The sequence below is a fragment of the Gossypium hirsutum genome, chromosome A03 (genome assembly GCF_007990345.1).
Source record: "Gossypium hirsutum isolate 1008001.06 chromosome A03, Gossypium_hirsutum_v2.1, whole genome shotgun sequence".
NCBI lineage: Eukaryota > Viridiplantae > Streptophyta > Magnoliopsida > Malvales > Malvaceae > Gossypium > Gossypium hirsutum.
Window position 1 is genome coordinate 23,592,539 of NC_053426.1, and position 16,472 is coordinate 23,609,010.

General features: G+C 34.4%; 1 protein-coding gene across 1 annotated transcript; it reads left to right on the plus strand.

Annotated features, from left to right (window-relative positions):
• The first annotated feature begins 14,971 nt into the window (after positions 1 to 14,971).
• Positions 14,972 to 15,489, plus strand: LOC107887897 (uncharacterized). The gene is made up of 2 exons (XM_016812115.1): positions 14,972 to 15,143; positions 15,347 to 15,489. The coding sequence occupies exons 1-2, from the start codon at positions 14,972 to 14,974 to the stop codon at positions 15,487 to 15,489; spliced, it is 315 nt and encodes a 104-aa protein (XP_016667604.1).
• Positions 15,490 to 16,472: the final 983 nt, after the last annotated feature.

A 16,472-nucleotide genomic window follows, 5' to 3' on the forward strand; every position in this document is an offset into this window, starting at 1 on the left:
CTTATCCGAAAATATTAAGAGCAAATTTAACAAACTTAACTAAGTAACTTATCCGGAAATATTAAGAGCAATTTAACAAGCTTTAAATTCAACTTATAATTTGAGCATAACTCATCAAGGCATCCACACTAATTTATTATTCAAACATCCATAGCCGAATACACATATTCTTTCATTCATTCTTAACAAAATTCTATCAAGCTTAAATCTCCATTTCATCATTTTAAAACGCAACATTACTCAATGTTATCTAAATTCACATTCGGCAACTACACATACACACAAGCCGATTTCACCTTCTTATCTAATGCACCTATATGAACATTTAGCTAGCTCAAACTTCACTCATCCACAATTACTCATTAAAACATGAAGACAACAACCATTCCCTTCAAATTCTTCCATAGCCGATTACTCATAACACCACACAATTCAAAATTTTGACATGGGCTAAGTAAGGGACTTACTAACTAGCTTAAATTATACTAAAATCTCAAAAACTAACATGAATTACTTACCTTAATTCCAACTCAAAGGTGACCGAATGGCTATCTCCCCTTTTTTTCTTTAAGATTCGGCTAAGCTAAGGAAGAAGATGAACCAAAACATTTTATTTTTCTTTTTATCATCTTTTCTTATTTTAATTAATTTTTATTTCATAATTTAAGCCATTAACTATTATAATATTAATATATAATGCATATATTGCTTCTCATCATCATTATGGCGGGCCACTACAGATTAAAGTGGAAAATTTGACATGCAAATCCACCTATTTTACACCATAAATTATTTGGCCACTTCAAATTAACCTATCACATTTTCAAAAATTTTCACATAAGTCCTATTTAATAATTTCACATACAAATGACAAAATCAAAGCATGAAATTTTTCACACATGCACTTTCACATATAATAAGCACAGAATATAACATCTAATTATTTTCGTGACTCGATTTTGTGGTCCCAAAACCACTTTTCGACTAGGGTCAAATTAAGGCTGTCACACTATCATTGATGTTGGCACAAGTGAATTGATACTTCGTGTAGGTGATGACACGATTACTCTCCAAGCTTGTAATTTGACTAAATCATCTAGTAAGCAAAATGGCTATACAAGTTCCATTGATATGAATAGCATTATGGATCAAACTTCTTTTTAAGAAATCCCTAGGAAGAACTTGATGGAGCCACATCCTAGTCAATGTAACAAAAAAAGAACGAGTCATGAAGAACGAAGATTACAAATTGATGAACTAGATGAATGGTAAACACATGTCAAGGAGAAACCAAAAGTACACGAGGAATCAAAGCTACGCCATGATGAGCATAGGAATGAAACAAAGCAATTTAAGATCGAGGACAAAGTATTGTTAGCTGAAAAGGACCCTCGAATTTCTACTTTCGAGCACAATCACGGTACTGAATATCTTCCCACATGGTACAGTCAAGGTAACACATACTGAATTCAGAACTTTCAAGGTAAACAATACTCGACTCAGATCTTATTTTGATAGATTTGATAGCAAAGGTGAGGAGTTTTAACTCCTCAAGCCATCGTGACCATACGAAATTGAGGTAAGTCGAGCTTAGCCTTTAAATAAGCGCTTCTCGAGAGGCAACCTGAGCACTAACACCACTAACCCGTTTTTTTTGTGTGTGTTTTTATACAGGTACAGTAACCCACATGGCCTGGAAACTCGGGCGTATCCTTGGCCGTTTGGAAACATGGCTTAAATGACCAAAACTCAACATAGACACGGCCTCAATAGAGTCCACACGGGCGTGAGACACGGCCGTGTAGACCACATGGCCTAGACACACAGGCGTGTACTAGGCCATGTGAAAACTGGAGCTAAATTTTCAAATTGAAAACAGGTCAGAGAGCTACACGGGTAAACCACACGGCGTGTATTAGGACACATGGGCGTGTGGAAAACCACACGGGCGTAGGAGAAGCAAACAACGAAGCACACGGCAGTGCGATACGGTCGTGTGAACCACATGGCCTGGACACACTGGCGTATCCGTGGCTGTGTGACGAATGGTCACTAAATTCTCGTGACGCACACTGGTAATTCTCGAGCCACACGGCCGTGTGGCCTAACACGGGCCTCACACGATCGTCCCTTTTAAACCCCCCAACCCTAACATGGTTTGTCTTCTTCTTCTAAAATCTTCCCCTCCAAACCTTACTCCGACCACCATCACCTACCGCCAGTCGACTTCCTTCTCCCTTTCCCCTCCCTATTTTTTCTTTCTTTACTACACCCCACCCCTTCTTTCCCTGTCTTTTCTTTTTTCCCTTTCCTCTTCTTCCTCCCTTTTCCCCCTACCCACATGGAGACCAGCGGTCTACCCCTCCGCTGTACACACCTTCCCCAGCCCAACGTCAACCCTAAAGCCCGACCCTTTTCCCTTCCACGCGCAAACTCCCCCAACCCGACACCTACCTCACCACCTTCTTCCCTCGCACACCAGCAGTCCACCCTCTCACCACTTCCCTTCCGACCACCACTTCATCTCCATCGGTTTCCCCTCTTGTTCCCCTATTTTCTTTAATTATTATTCTTTATTATTATTTCTATTATTTATTTATTTATTTATTTATTTATTTATTTATTTATTATTATTATTATTATTACCATTTCTTTCTTTAATTAATTTCACTACTTTTAGTAATTTATTTGCTTTGTTTTTTCTGATGGATTTTTGACTGGTTCATGATTTAGTTTTTGGATTGGCTTGGCTAGTCTTATTTTTATTTCATTCTGTAGGATTAGATATTTGGGTTGTTTTACTTGATTTTACTGTTTCCCCTTATTCATTTTAATATTAACTCGTATCGGTTCATGGTTAATTTTAGTTGGCTGCTTCGTTATTATGAGTTTACCTACTATGTTGATTCGTCTTCCTGATTTATTTCTTCACTTTCTTACAGGCAAGAAAAGCGGAAGGGCCCTAGCTCGACCTCCACGTCGAACACATCGATCGAAGCTCGTCATCCTTTGCTTCGATTTTCGTTTAGCCCATAGGACAACTTATTTCAGCTTCTTCGAGCACGACCATTAGGAGTGGGCCACTGCATAGATTAGACCGCCTTGGAGCAGGTCCAACTTGCCCACCTTGTTTGTTTCCATCTCGCCACTGCCCCATGGGATCAGTTCTTTTCGATTATCGAGCCCACCTATTCAGAGCTTACCTTGGAGTTTTGCACTACTTTCCATCTACAGCATGTGATGAATACCTATGACCAGGTCAGTACTATTATTTTTAGACTGGGTGGACTCGTATGACACATGAGTGTACCAGATTCTGAAGCTACTTTCGGCCTTACACGGAGGAGTTTATGCCTTTTGAGAATTTTTTACATCTTTACCGTCACTTACACTACTCGCCCTCCTGCTGTTGGACCAACCTTACGGCGAGTACTGTTCCCTATAACGCAAGTCGCTCAAAGGCGACTTCTCTTCCTCTAGCACTACACTACATCCATGCTATATTGGCTCATACCTTGACTAGGAGGAGAGAGCACCAGCGTCGTTAGCACCATCGATGCTTACTTCTTATGGAGCATGACGACTGGTCATGAATTTGATTTGGCATATTTTATCACCCTCGCTTTTTGTCAACAGACATACCACCATAGGAGGGGCCCCATTTGCCTTAGCCCCTACATGACTCGCCTCGTCGACACTTCGGCCTATTCGACACTCCAGAGATGTCATCGACACTCACACTAGTAGGCCAGATGTCTTCTCAGGGAATTTCTAGTATGATTCCCATGAGGATGATAGAGCGACGCTGTGGATTCGACCCCTCCAGTATAGACTCATTCATTCTGATGACCAAGATGAGCCAGGGGACATTACTGATGATGTCCCTCCCTTTCATGAGGACCCACCTCCACCACCATCATAAAGTCACTGCCCCACTGCTACCACTTTGACAGATATATCCGAGCGACTCACTCGCTTTGAGCAGCAGTGTTTTGAGCAGTTCAACAGCATCGATGCCACTCTTCAACAAATTTTCCACCACCTCCACATCTCTCCTTCGGCACTGTCGACCCACGAGGCATCCGATGATGAGGACCTTTGAGTCTATTTATTTTATTTTTTTTTTTAATTTTAATTTTCCTTTTATTTATTTTTGAAGACTTATGTTTTATATTTTGAACTATGTTTATCTTTATAGTTATAATTGAGTACCCCCTTAATTCTCTTCCACAGTTGTGTTTATTTTCTTATTAGTAACTCAGAATCATGCCTTTCATTGGTCTTATCTACAATTCTCACTTTCGCTATTCCAAGGATTTCATCCAAAAATTCAAGGCAGTTTCGCTTCTCTCCCTCTCTTCTGATATTATGCTTATATTATTGTACATTGAGGAAAATGTACGTTTTAAGTGTGGGGAGGTTATTTATATGTTTATTAGAAAATCCCTGAATTTTATCTCGTTCTCAAATAATTTTCTCATATTATTATTAGAGTGAATTCTGATTAATTTATAATTTTTGTTGATATGTTTTGAATTAAATTATAGGCAATTGTACATTGATTGGTTAACCTTAAGACATTAGAGAATCAGGCATGATAACTGGACTTTTGAGAATTAAAATTGCTAGGTTTCTTCCCTGAATCGAGGTATTATCTTGAAGTTCTGAATTCACAGGATTGACATCAAAAGCCATAATTTTTTGTGAGATCTTGAGCCTTTTGGAGCATATATCCTTTCTTGCTCACTTTTATTGTTGCTTATGAGTGTGTCAATACTGATTTGTTTTTCTAGAACTTGCTTCGATTATACATGTCGAGACCACACCATTGATTTGATATACTGGGATGATAAAGGCACTTAGGTTTTAACCCAGTTACCCCATAAAAAGCCTACCCACATAATTGACCCTTAGTGAACCTCTTTGAGACTTAGCCATTTTTTCTTGATTTTCCCCCTTAATGCTAACCTACAACTTAACCCTTTTTGATTCATTAAGAATTTCTCCCTTTTTATTGACTCCTTTTTATTGAGATTTGATTTGATTAGTTACCTAACTAATGTTCGTTCATTCCAGTTGCTGAATTATTTCTTATTATGTACTTTCCATTATTGTACTTGTTCTTATTCTTAAAAAAACGTATATTTATATTCATTCAATTACATATTGTACTAAAGAGCTTGTATAAGTGAAAATCATTATATTGAGAGAAAAGCTCACTTCATTAGTTTTGGATAGTGATAATTCTGGCACTTGTTTTTAATTCAGTGATTAGCTTTATTTTCTAAGTTTGGTAATTTATTAAATTAATCTCGATTCTAACCCCTTTTTTTAGTTTTTATCCACACCTTTAACCCAAGCCCTATTACAACCCTGTTAAAGACCTTTTGATTTGTGTATCATCTCATTTATAGTGGTGGAGATTTGATTTTCATGCAAGTCTATGGTAATAACTTTTCATGTTTGACTATTGAGTGCTTAATTATTGAACCTTAAACACTTCAAGTGATTTGAGTGAATCTTTAGTGAGGATGTCAACTCCTGTCCATTTGGAATTAGAGGTGATTATTTAGAGGGGATACCAGTGATTTTATGATTAAAATGCTCAACTTGGATTGTTTGAAACTTTAATGTTCTTTTAGTTAAGCTCTAAATGTATGATTACTTAGGGATTACTTCAAAACATTATTAATGAGAATTATAAGTTGAGAAAGATTTATTTTACTTGTGAGTTGAGGATTTTGCTTGAGGATAAGCAAATGCTTAAATGTAGGGATATTTGATAAACCATAATATATACATATTTTTACCCCATCCTTGGCATATTTATGGATGATTTTTTTTCTTGGTTTCATAGAATTCGATGCTTCTAATCCTTTAAATTCATGTTTTATACTTAGGCGAGCATAGGAAGGCAAAAAAAGCAAGAAACGTGCCAAAAACAGACAAAATGGGCCTAATTCAGTGTTTCACACGGCCTAGGCACTTCCACACAGGTAATCCACACGCTCGTGTAATACACACGGCAGACCACATACCCGTGTGTCAAGGCCGTATCGACTAAAAACCAACTCAGAATTACACATGGCCTAAACACCTTCACACAGGCATAGCACATGGCCGTGTCCCTATCGAGCCAAAGTCTAATTCTATTCAGAAAAGGCCAATTTTGGGCTATTTTGGGCATTCCAAGGTCTATATAAACACCCTAGAAGAGGATCAAGGGGGACATGCAGAGTAGAAGGCAGAAAATACTCAAGGATAGCCATCAGAATCAGCTAAGAAGCAGGATCTACTTCAAGACTGAAGATCTCCATTCAATTTCCTTAGAAGTTCTTTGGTTTCTTTATGTTTTGTTGTTTTCCCAATTTTGAGATGTTTTCCATTATTATGAACTAAACTTCCTAAATACCTAAGGGAGATGAAACCTAAGACGAATCTTATTTCTATTTGAATTTTATGATAAATACTTGTTCTTATTCTTAATTGTGAGTTCTAATTCTTGCTTTAATATTCTAGGATATTAATTCAGGTTTTTGATGTGCTTATTCAGTGGAGCAAAAGTCCCTGTTTAAGAGTAAATCATTCATAATTAAGCGGAGTTGCATGCAATCCTAGAGATAGGACGACATAAATTTGCCGGATTAGAGTCAAATCTAATAAGGGAATCCATAGATCGAGTTAATGCGACAATAGGGGCTTTAATTAGGAAAAGATTTCGATTAATCAACCTAGAGTCAGTTGTTTTTAGTCTCGAGAGAGATAATAACATAAACTAGGGATTTCTACGGATTAAGTCAAGTGAATAAATCGTCTAATTCAGAAGTAATAAGTGAAGTCTAGGTGGATTCTTCCTTGAGTATTGTCTTCTCCATCGGTTTTCTAAAAAGTATTTTCCAACTTTAATCTCTATCGTAATCTTAGTTAATTAGATAATTAGTTTTAGTTTAAAAACATCCTTTAATTCTTAGGCTAGATAATAAAAAGATGGTAATTACTAGTACTTTTAGTCCTTGTTTCTACGATATTCCCTGTCTCACCATAACTATACTACTGTTCGATAGGTGCGCTTGCCTTAGTCGAATTTTTAGTTAGTTTCACAACCATCACCTGCACTTGAAACACACATCCAACACCAACCATTCCAAGCATTCAAATTAAACAATTCCATCATTCATCATGGCATACCATTAAATGCATTTGTGTTTATGAACTTACCTTGAATTAACTTAGGCATTAACATCATTTAATCGTAAATACTTAACATATCACATATGACTATATCATAATAACCTACTTAATCATACCAAAATAAGCCATTACTACCCATTCCAATGGCTAGGTTACAAAACATCATTTTAATGCCACTAATGGCCAAGTTGTCCTATACATGCCATTATACCAAAATGATTTTACTAGGTATACCCAAAATAAGCTAGTCGATAGTGTGACGATGCTCCAATGATCTTCTAACCTTCGTGAGCTTTCAAGCACTATAAAACAGGGAAAAATAAAATGGAGTAAGCACTACATGCTTAGTAAGTTCGTATAACAGAAACTAAACTTACCGATTCCGTTTGTTAAGTCTAAGCATACAATATCATGTTTACCATCCATTAGCAATATTGCCTAAACACATGCATTCAATCAAACATGTTAGTCACCAAAATCTTCATAACAACCATGTAAACATATATAAGCTCATCATGCAATATTCTTTTAAGTCATTATCATTTCATCTCATAATTCTCATACCATGTCAAGAGTTATGTCCGTTGAATCATTGAATTTTCGATGGATGCTCAAGTAGTACACTAAAGGCGTACGATTCAATAATCTATAAATTCTTATTCAATGGTACCCATTAGGGCACTTAATAAAGGAACACACTCTTGAGCCATATATTGTATAACAGGATTACCAGTCCAGGCTAAATCCTTTATATAATGTATGCTTAGAAGAGTTTAATTAGGATTACAAGTCCAGGCTAAACCCTAATTATAACGTATACTCGAGGTATTATATCAGGATTACCCGTCCGGGCTAAATCCTTTCTATAATAGGTCAATAAGATTACTCGTTCGAGCTAAATCCTATCCGCAACAAATGTAGGACCTCATCCATTTCAGGAAAGCATATATGATCATCGAAATTCAATATTCAATCAGGAGTTAACCCTTTTCACCATTTCAAGCATGTATAAAATTGTCCATTATAGCATTCAATTAATGCATTCCAATATAAGTCACATTACATACAAGCATAACATTCAATTAACATAATTACATACTCAATTAAGTTACATGAACTTACCTCGACACTTCTTCGCGTATAAAATCTACTAATCCAAAACCTTTTCTTTTCCTCGATCTAACCTCGAATTTGTGTTGTCCATATCTATATAAATAGATTTAATCATCAATTTCAGATATTTCATATTTATTTGGACTCAATTTACGTCCTAGACAAAATTACCAGTTTGCCCCTAACTTTTCCATAAATTTCAATTTCGTCCCTAGGCTCGAAAAATGAAACTTGTGCAATTTACTCCCTATTCCAAGCCTAACAAAAATCCCATTACAAAATTTACAGCACATGTATTCATAAAAATTCAGAATTTTTCTTCAATTTCACAAATTTACATTTTAGTCCCTAAATCATTTTTCATCAAAAATCACTTTGTAAAAGTTGTTTATCTATCAACAACCTTTCATTTTATACCATAAATTTCTAATTTTCAGCATATAGATCCATGACCCATTTTTCATACTTTGATAACTTTTCAAATTAATCCCCCAAATAGATAGTTTAAGCTATCCCAGTTTCAAAAATATCAAAATTACTAAAAACGAGACATAGGAACTTACCCAATTAGGCCATAAAAGTTTCTTCTCTCTCCCCTAGGGTTTCCATGTATTTTAGGTTGAAGAAGATGAGAAAATAAGATAATATTTTCTTTTCATCTTTTAATTAATTACTTATTTTTTAAATTCCAATTTAGTCCTTGCCTTTTTTCTAAATTTCCATGGATGAGTCACCAAAAATCTACATACTTTTCTTTAATGGTCTAATTACCATATAAGGACCTCTATTTTTTAATTCCATGGCTATTTAATCCTTATAGCCACTAGAATTCAACTTTCGTATTTTATGCAATTTAGTCCTTCTCGTAATTAAACACTTAATCGGTAAAATTTTTGTATCAAAATTTTCACACGACATGTCTATCATAATACAGTCCATCTAATAAAAATAAAAATAAATTTTATTTTTGGGTCGAATTTTTGGTCCCGAAACCACCGTTCCGATTTCACTAAAAAATGGGTTGTTACATTTCCACCACGAGGATCCACCTCATCCTCCATCTCAGAGTTATCATCCTGCTACTTTTGCTGCTACCTTAGCAGACCTCTCTGATCAGTTCACCCGTTTTGAGCAACACTGTTTTGAACAACTCGACAGTATTGATGCGACTTTGCAGTAGATCTGTCAACACCTCCATATCTCCTCTTTAGCGCTGACGCCTCACAATCACAATGCCTCCGACGATAAAGACCATTGATTTTAGTTTTATTTTTATTTTTATTTTTGTTTTTATTTTTATTTTTATTTTTATTTTTATTTTTTCTTTTAGTGTTAGTTTTATTTTCTTAGACTTATTTCGTTTATTATCTTTTGAACTATGTTTTCATTTTTATGGTTGTTTTTAATCGAGTTTGTAACATCTTAATCTTATTTATTATTTGTGTTTATTTTCTTATTAGTTTGCTTGGAACCATGCAGTACATTTAGATTGGCCTACAATTCCGCTTTTCACCATTCTAGCGATTTCATCCAATATCCAGGGCAGTTTTGTTTTCTCCCTCTCTTATGATACTCTGCTTATACTGTGATTATATAGATTTGTACATTGAGGAAAGTGTACATCACAAGTGTGAGGACATTATTTATATAATTATTATAAAATCCCTGAATTATGTCTTGTATTTAAGTAATTTTCTCATACTTCCGTAGAATGAATTTTTATCGATTTGAGATTTTTGTTGATTATTTTGGATTAATTTGTAGATATTTGTGCATTGATTGATTTAAACTTTAATACATGAGAGAATCAAGCATGATAAGTTATTTTTCAGAAATTAAAAAAATTAGGTTATTTCCCTAAATTGAGGTATTATCTTGAAGTTTTAAATTTGCAAGTTTGACATCAATACCATGATTTTTTGTGAGCTTTTGAGCCTATAGAGCATACATTTTTCATGCTCATTCTATTATTGGTTATGAGTGTGTCAACTTGATTTGTTATTATAGAACCTGCTTCAATTATGTATGTCGAGACAACACCTTTGATTTGATATACTGAGATGATAAAGGCACTTTGGTTTTAACCCACTTATCCCATAAAAAGTCTACATTTTTAATTAACCCTTAGTAAACCCTATTGAGCCCAACATCCCTTTTCTTAACTAACTTGTGAATTTTAACCCATAACCCATTTTGCCATTGTGATTTTTTCACGTTCTATTGACTCCCTTTTTGTCAAGATTTGATTTGGTTAGTTTCCTAACTATGCTCTTCTATTTGATTTGTTGAATTATTTCTTATTATTCTAGATAAAAAAGTGAAAAAAAATTAGAAAAAAATAATGGTTATTAATTAGTTATTTGTTGATGGAGCTTGAAAAGTTAAATTCATATTTTAAGAAGAAACTCATTATTCATTCCTGTTTGTTCTTGATTGATGCGCTTGTTTTTAATTCAGCATTTGTTTTTTTTTCTAGTTTGGTAATTTATCAACTTGATCTCGATCATAACCAACTTTTCTAGCCTTTTCTCCACACTCTTAACCTAAGCCCCATTACAACCTCTTAAAGACCTTTTGATTTGTGTGTCATATCATTTTATAGTGGTGGAGATTTGATTCTCAAGCAAGCTTATGGTAATGACATTTCTTGTTCGACTGTTGAGTACTTAATCTTGAACCTTAAATACTTTAAGTGATTTGAGTGGATCTTTAATGAGGATGTCATTTTTTGTCAATTTTGAATTAAATGTAATTACTTAAATAAGGGGAGATACCTATATGTTCGTGTTTTTAAAAATTTTCAACTTGAATTGTTTGAATCTTTAGTACCCTTCTAGTTGAATTGCCAATGCATGGTTATTTGTGAATTATTTTGAAACATTATTGATGAGAATTATAAGTTGAGAAAGATTAATTTTAATTTGAGTCGAGGATTTTGCTTGAGGACTAGCAAACGCTTAAGTGTGGGGATATTTGATAAATGATAAAACTAACATATTTTGATCTCGTTTTTAATGCCTTTTTGGATGATTATTTATGCAAATTGGTGAATTTGATGCTACTAATCCTTTAAATTCATAATCCCATACTTAGGTGGGCATTTGGGAGCGAAAGAAGTGAAAAATGAGCTAAAATCGGACAAATATAGCAAATTTTAGTATCCACATGGGCTGGACACACCCATGTGCCGGCCCATGTCGATTTCACACATTGCTTCCCAAACACGCAGAAAAACGCAATTTTTACACTTTTTGAGCATTCTAACGTCTATAAATACCAAATAGAAGAAGAGATATGGGAGCCATTAGAGAGGATCGAAGAAAACCCTTGAAGAATACCATTGGAGCCAACTCTGAAGCGGATTTCCATTAAGATCGAAGACCTCCTTTTAATTTCTTCTGAAGTTTTTATGAGTTTCTTTATGTCTTGTGGTTATTCTAACTTTGAGATATTTTATTTCACAATTATGAACTAATTCCCTAGATACCTAGGGAAGATGAAACCTATGATGAATTCTATTATGTTATTTTTGTTTTACATGATAAATACTTGATTCTTGTTCTCAATCATGTGTGCTTATTTCTTATTTTAATATTTTAGGGATATTAATTCATATTTATTATGCTTAATTTAGTGGAGCAAAAGTCATTGTTTAAGAGTAGATTTAGCATAATTGAGTGGAGTTGCATGTAATCCTAGAAATAGGATGACATAAATCTACTGGATTAGAGTCAAATCTAATAAGGGAATCCATAGATCGAGTTAATGCAACGATAGGGGTTTTAATTAGAAAGAGATTTCAATTAATCAACCTAGAGTCAGTTGTTCTTACTCTCAAAAGAGATATTAACATAATTTAAGGATTTCTACGGATCAAGACACCAAGTGAATAAATCATTTAATTTAGATTCAGACTAATAGGCAAAGTTTAGGTGGATTCTTTCCTAGGCATTGTCTCTCTCATTTGTTATCTTTCAATTATTTTCCTTATTCATTCTCTGTTAAGCTCTTATTTAAATTAGTTTACTAAATTTAGTTTAAAAAAATCACTCCAATTTGTCGACTAAATAATAGAAAAATAGTAATTACTAATACTTTTAGTCCTCGTGGATACGATATCTCTACTCACCATAGCTATAATATCTTTTGATAGGTGCACTTACCTTCGTCATATTTTCAGTTAGTCACGTGAGACACATCATATCACCAATGGTCAAAATGAAAATTTTCCACCATGTCCTATTTATAAGAGGACAAATCATGCTGAAAAGGATTATCGATTCAAGGAAAACGAAATGTCCAAAATTCATTGTACTTTTTCCCAAGAGTCTGGACGTACTAAAATGTTTTGTTGGGCCAAATAGAAGCAAGCAACAAATCCAAGAGAACCAAAAGCAAGGTGAGCATCTATTTATGGTTTCTCATGTTGTTAAACCATCTCATAACTCTATTTGGCTTATGGATAGTGGGTGTACCAGTCATATGAAACCTGAGGTTGCATGCTTTAACTCACTTGATAAGTCCTTTAAAACAAGTGTGAAGTTGGGAAATGGTGCTACGGTTCAGGTTCAAAGCAAAGGCTCAATTGTTGTGAATACTCTATAAGGTAAATGGGCACTCTGTAATGTTCTTTTTATTCTTGATTTAGACCAAACTCTCTTGAGCATTCCTCAAATGATTAAAAATGGTTGTGTTTAGTTTAATAGTGATGTCTGTAACATATTTGATGTTTGTGGTTGATCTAAAAATATAAAACAATAGTTTTTATTTAAAGCTTGATGTTAATTGTGAATGTGTGTGCTTTGTTAAGGATGATGTTAGTCCTTTTTGGCATAACAGGATGGGGCATTTTAATTTTAGAACCTTGAATTATATGAATTCAAATGGTTTTGTAACAGATTTGCTCGAACTAATGTGTGTGATGATAAATGTGGTAGTTGTCAACTTAGGAAGTCACATAGGTTGTTATTTTCTCATTATGGTGTGAAAAAAGCAACTATGAAATTAGAGTTAGTTCACTCTGATTTGTGTGGTCTAATGCAAACTTCTTACACGAATGGTAGCGAATATTTTTTATTGTTTATAGATGATTTGACAAAGATGTGTTGGGTGTATTTCTTAAAGTCCAAAATGAGTCTATTTTCAACATTCAAAGAATTCAAGAAACTTATTGAAAATCATTGTAATTGTAAGTTGAAGGTCTTAAGAATTGATAATAGTGGAGAGTATGTGTCTAAGGAGTTTAATGATTTTTTCAGAGACTTTGGGATTCATCATCAGCTTACTATTCCTGACATTCCTCAACAAAATGGAGTTTTTAAAATGAGAAATTGAACTATTTTGGAGATTTCAAGATGTATGCTACTTGAAAAACATCTTCCAAATTTGTTTTGGGCAGAAGTTGTATCAACATCTTTGTACTTGTTGAACAGGTTAGCAACTAAGGCTATGGATGGAAAAACTCCTCTTGAAGCCTAATCTGGGTCTAAGCCTTCTGTGAAACACACTAGAGTGTTTTTGTTCTATTTGTTTCAGCCATATACCTACTAATATGATAACCAAGTTAGATGAAAGAACTTGGAAATGAATCTTATTTGGTTATTCTTCTTAATCCAAGGGGTATAAAGTATTTAATTTGAAAAGAAAGAAAATTATGGTGAGCTGAGATGTCATCTTTGATGAAGATTCTTTCTAGATTTAGGAAAAGAATGATGTCCAGAAGCACGATTGTGGGTTAATGCCTGAAGAGGCTAATTTAATTGACGATGATGAACATGGTGTGACTAGTAACAAATTTGGTGTAGCTGATACAACTGATGTCAAGGTTATCAAAACTAAATCATTAGAAAATGTGTATGAAAGGTGTAATTTTGTTTTTGTTGAACCAAAAAGTTTTGATGAATTTGCAAAAGTACCTGAATGGATTGATGCAATGAAGGAAAAAAATTCTACAATTAAGAAAAATGATACATGGTTCTTAATTGATTTACCTAGTAGTAAACATATTTTAGGTGTGAAGTGGGTGTATCAAACTAAGTTCAATCCTGATGGCAATGTATTCAAGCATAAGGCTAGGTTGGTCATAAAGGGGTATGCACAGATAGGTGGAGTTGACTACGGTGATACTTTTGCACTAGTTGCTAGACAAAATACCATCAAATTGGGCTGGAATATGTTTCATTTTCATGTAAAACCAACTATCTTGAATGGAGAGCTTGAAGAAGATATATATGTTTTTCAATCTAAAGGCTTTGTCATTGTCGAAAAGGAGCATCAAGTGTACAAGCTTAAGAATGCTCTTTATGGCCTAAAATAGGCACCAAGAGCCTATTATTGCAAAATTGATTCTTATTTGTAGAAGTTGAGTTTTTAAAGGAGCATTAATGAAGCTGCTTTTTATCTTAAGAAATGTATGAATACTTACTTGCTTGTTGTTTCTCTTTATGTTGATGACTTGTTAGTGATGGGAAGTAATGATGAAGCTCTCTTAGAATTCAAATTGAGTATGCAAAAAAAATTTGATATGTTGGATCCTGGCTTGATAAGCTACTTTCTTTGGACGGAAATTTATCAAAGGAAGGTTGGTATCTTCATTTCACAACAAAAGTATGTCTTAGATGTTCTAAGGAAATTTAAACTAGAATTTTGCAAAGAAGTTGACTCACCAATGACTCAAAACTTGAAGTTGTCAAAGAACGATAGTGAGAAACTCTATGATCCTTCTATTTATAGAAGCATAGTTGGAAGCTTACTTTACTTGACTGCAATGCGACTTGATCTAATGTTCCCTGCAACAATGCTATCGATGTTCATTTGGGAGTTGTTAAGAGGGTTCTCAGGTATGTGAAGGGCACAACAAGTGAAGGGCTGAATTATTTCAAGGTAGGAAATGTGAAGTTGACTGGATATTCTAACAGTGATTGTGCAAGGAATTTGATTGACATGAAGAGTACATCTAGTTATGCTTTTAACCTTGGCTTAGGTACAATCTGTTGGAGATCCAAGAAGTAATAAGTTGTGGTTCAATCAACTACAAAAATAGAATATATTGTTGCTATGACTACTGCAAACCAAGCAATTTGGTTGAGAAATTTGCTTTTTGATCTTGGTTTTGAGCAAGAAAGTGTCATTGTTCTTTTGTGTGACAATAAGTCAGCTATTTCCATTACTGAAAATCCAGTTTAGCATGGTAGAACAAAGCATATCAATGTCAAGTTTCATGCTATTTATGAGGTTGAGAAAATTTTGCTGATTAAGATGGAATTTTGTTTTTCTAAGATGCAAGTTGCTAATATGATGACAAAGTTTCTTTCAAGGAATAGAATTTCTTTTCTCAAGTGTGACCTTGGTATGTCCAATATCAACCTCAAGGCGGAGTGTTGATGTGTTTTGAGTTTGATATTAGAAATCAAATATATATTTTCAGTGTTAGTTGCTTTAGGCCTTTTGTAATAGGTTATTGTTAGTTTTCTCTGCTATTTTTTTTTTAATTTGATGTTTTATGTTACTCTTGTGTTTGGAAGCTGTAAAGTGTTTTTTTTAATTAAAAAGGATGTGTGTGTGTGAAGGTGAAAAGATAAGCCTTCCTCGCTACTTACAAAATTTTTTTTTTATCTTATTTGTTCTTTTATTCCTTTCTATAACAAAATTTACACCAACAAGGACTGAATGGAGGAATTTATGTCTACTTATTATCGAATCAAACTTAGTTGTGGCAGTGAATTACTGTTGATTTCCTCCATCTCACACTTGGAAACTTTCAGAGACGTTCCACCAAATCGATAGCAGCATCGTCTACTATAGATAGGTGTACTTTATCAACATGTTTAGGGAGGTACACAGCATGGAAGACGCACTCGCAAAGGCTGGAATGTATCGATTGAATCTCTTTTAGGCATGGTGGTGAAATACTCTTTTGCCCCGCTGCCTTGGTGTGGGTGCTATGCCGTAGAAAGTAATCATGTTTTCCTACACCGCTTTGTTCCTTCTTTTTTTTTTCACTGTCAGGGATTTTTTTATGTTGGTTGAGATTGTGATTTCTCAGTTATATGGTGACCTCTGTTTCTTTTAGTTATGATGCTAGGTGGTACTTTCCTATTTTTGATTGGAACATACCTGATGTGATCCGGCTCGGGTGATGGAGTCAAATTCACTTAGTTGCCCCATCG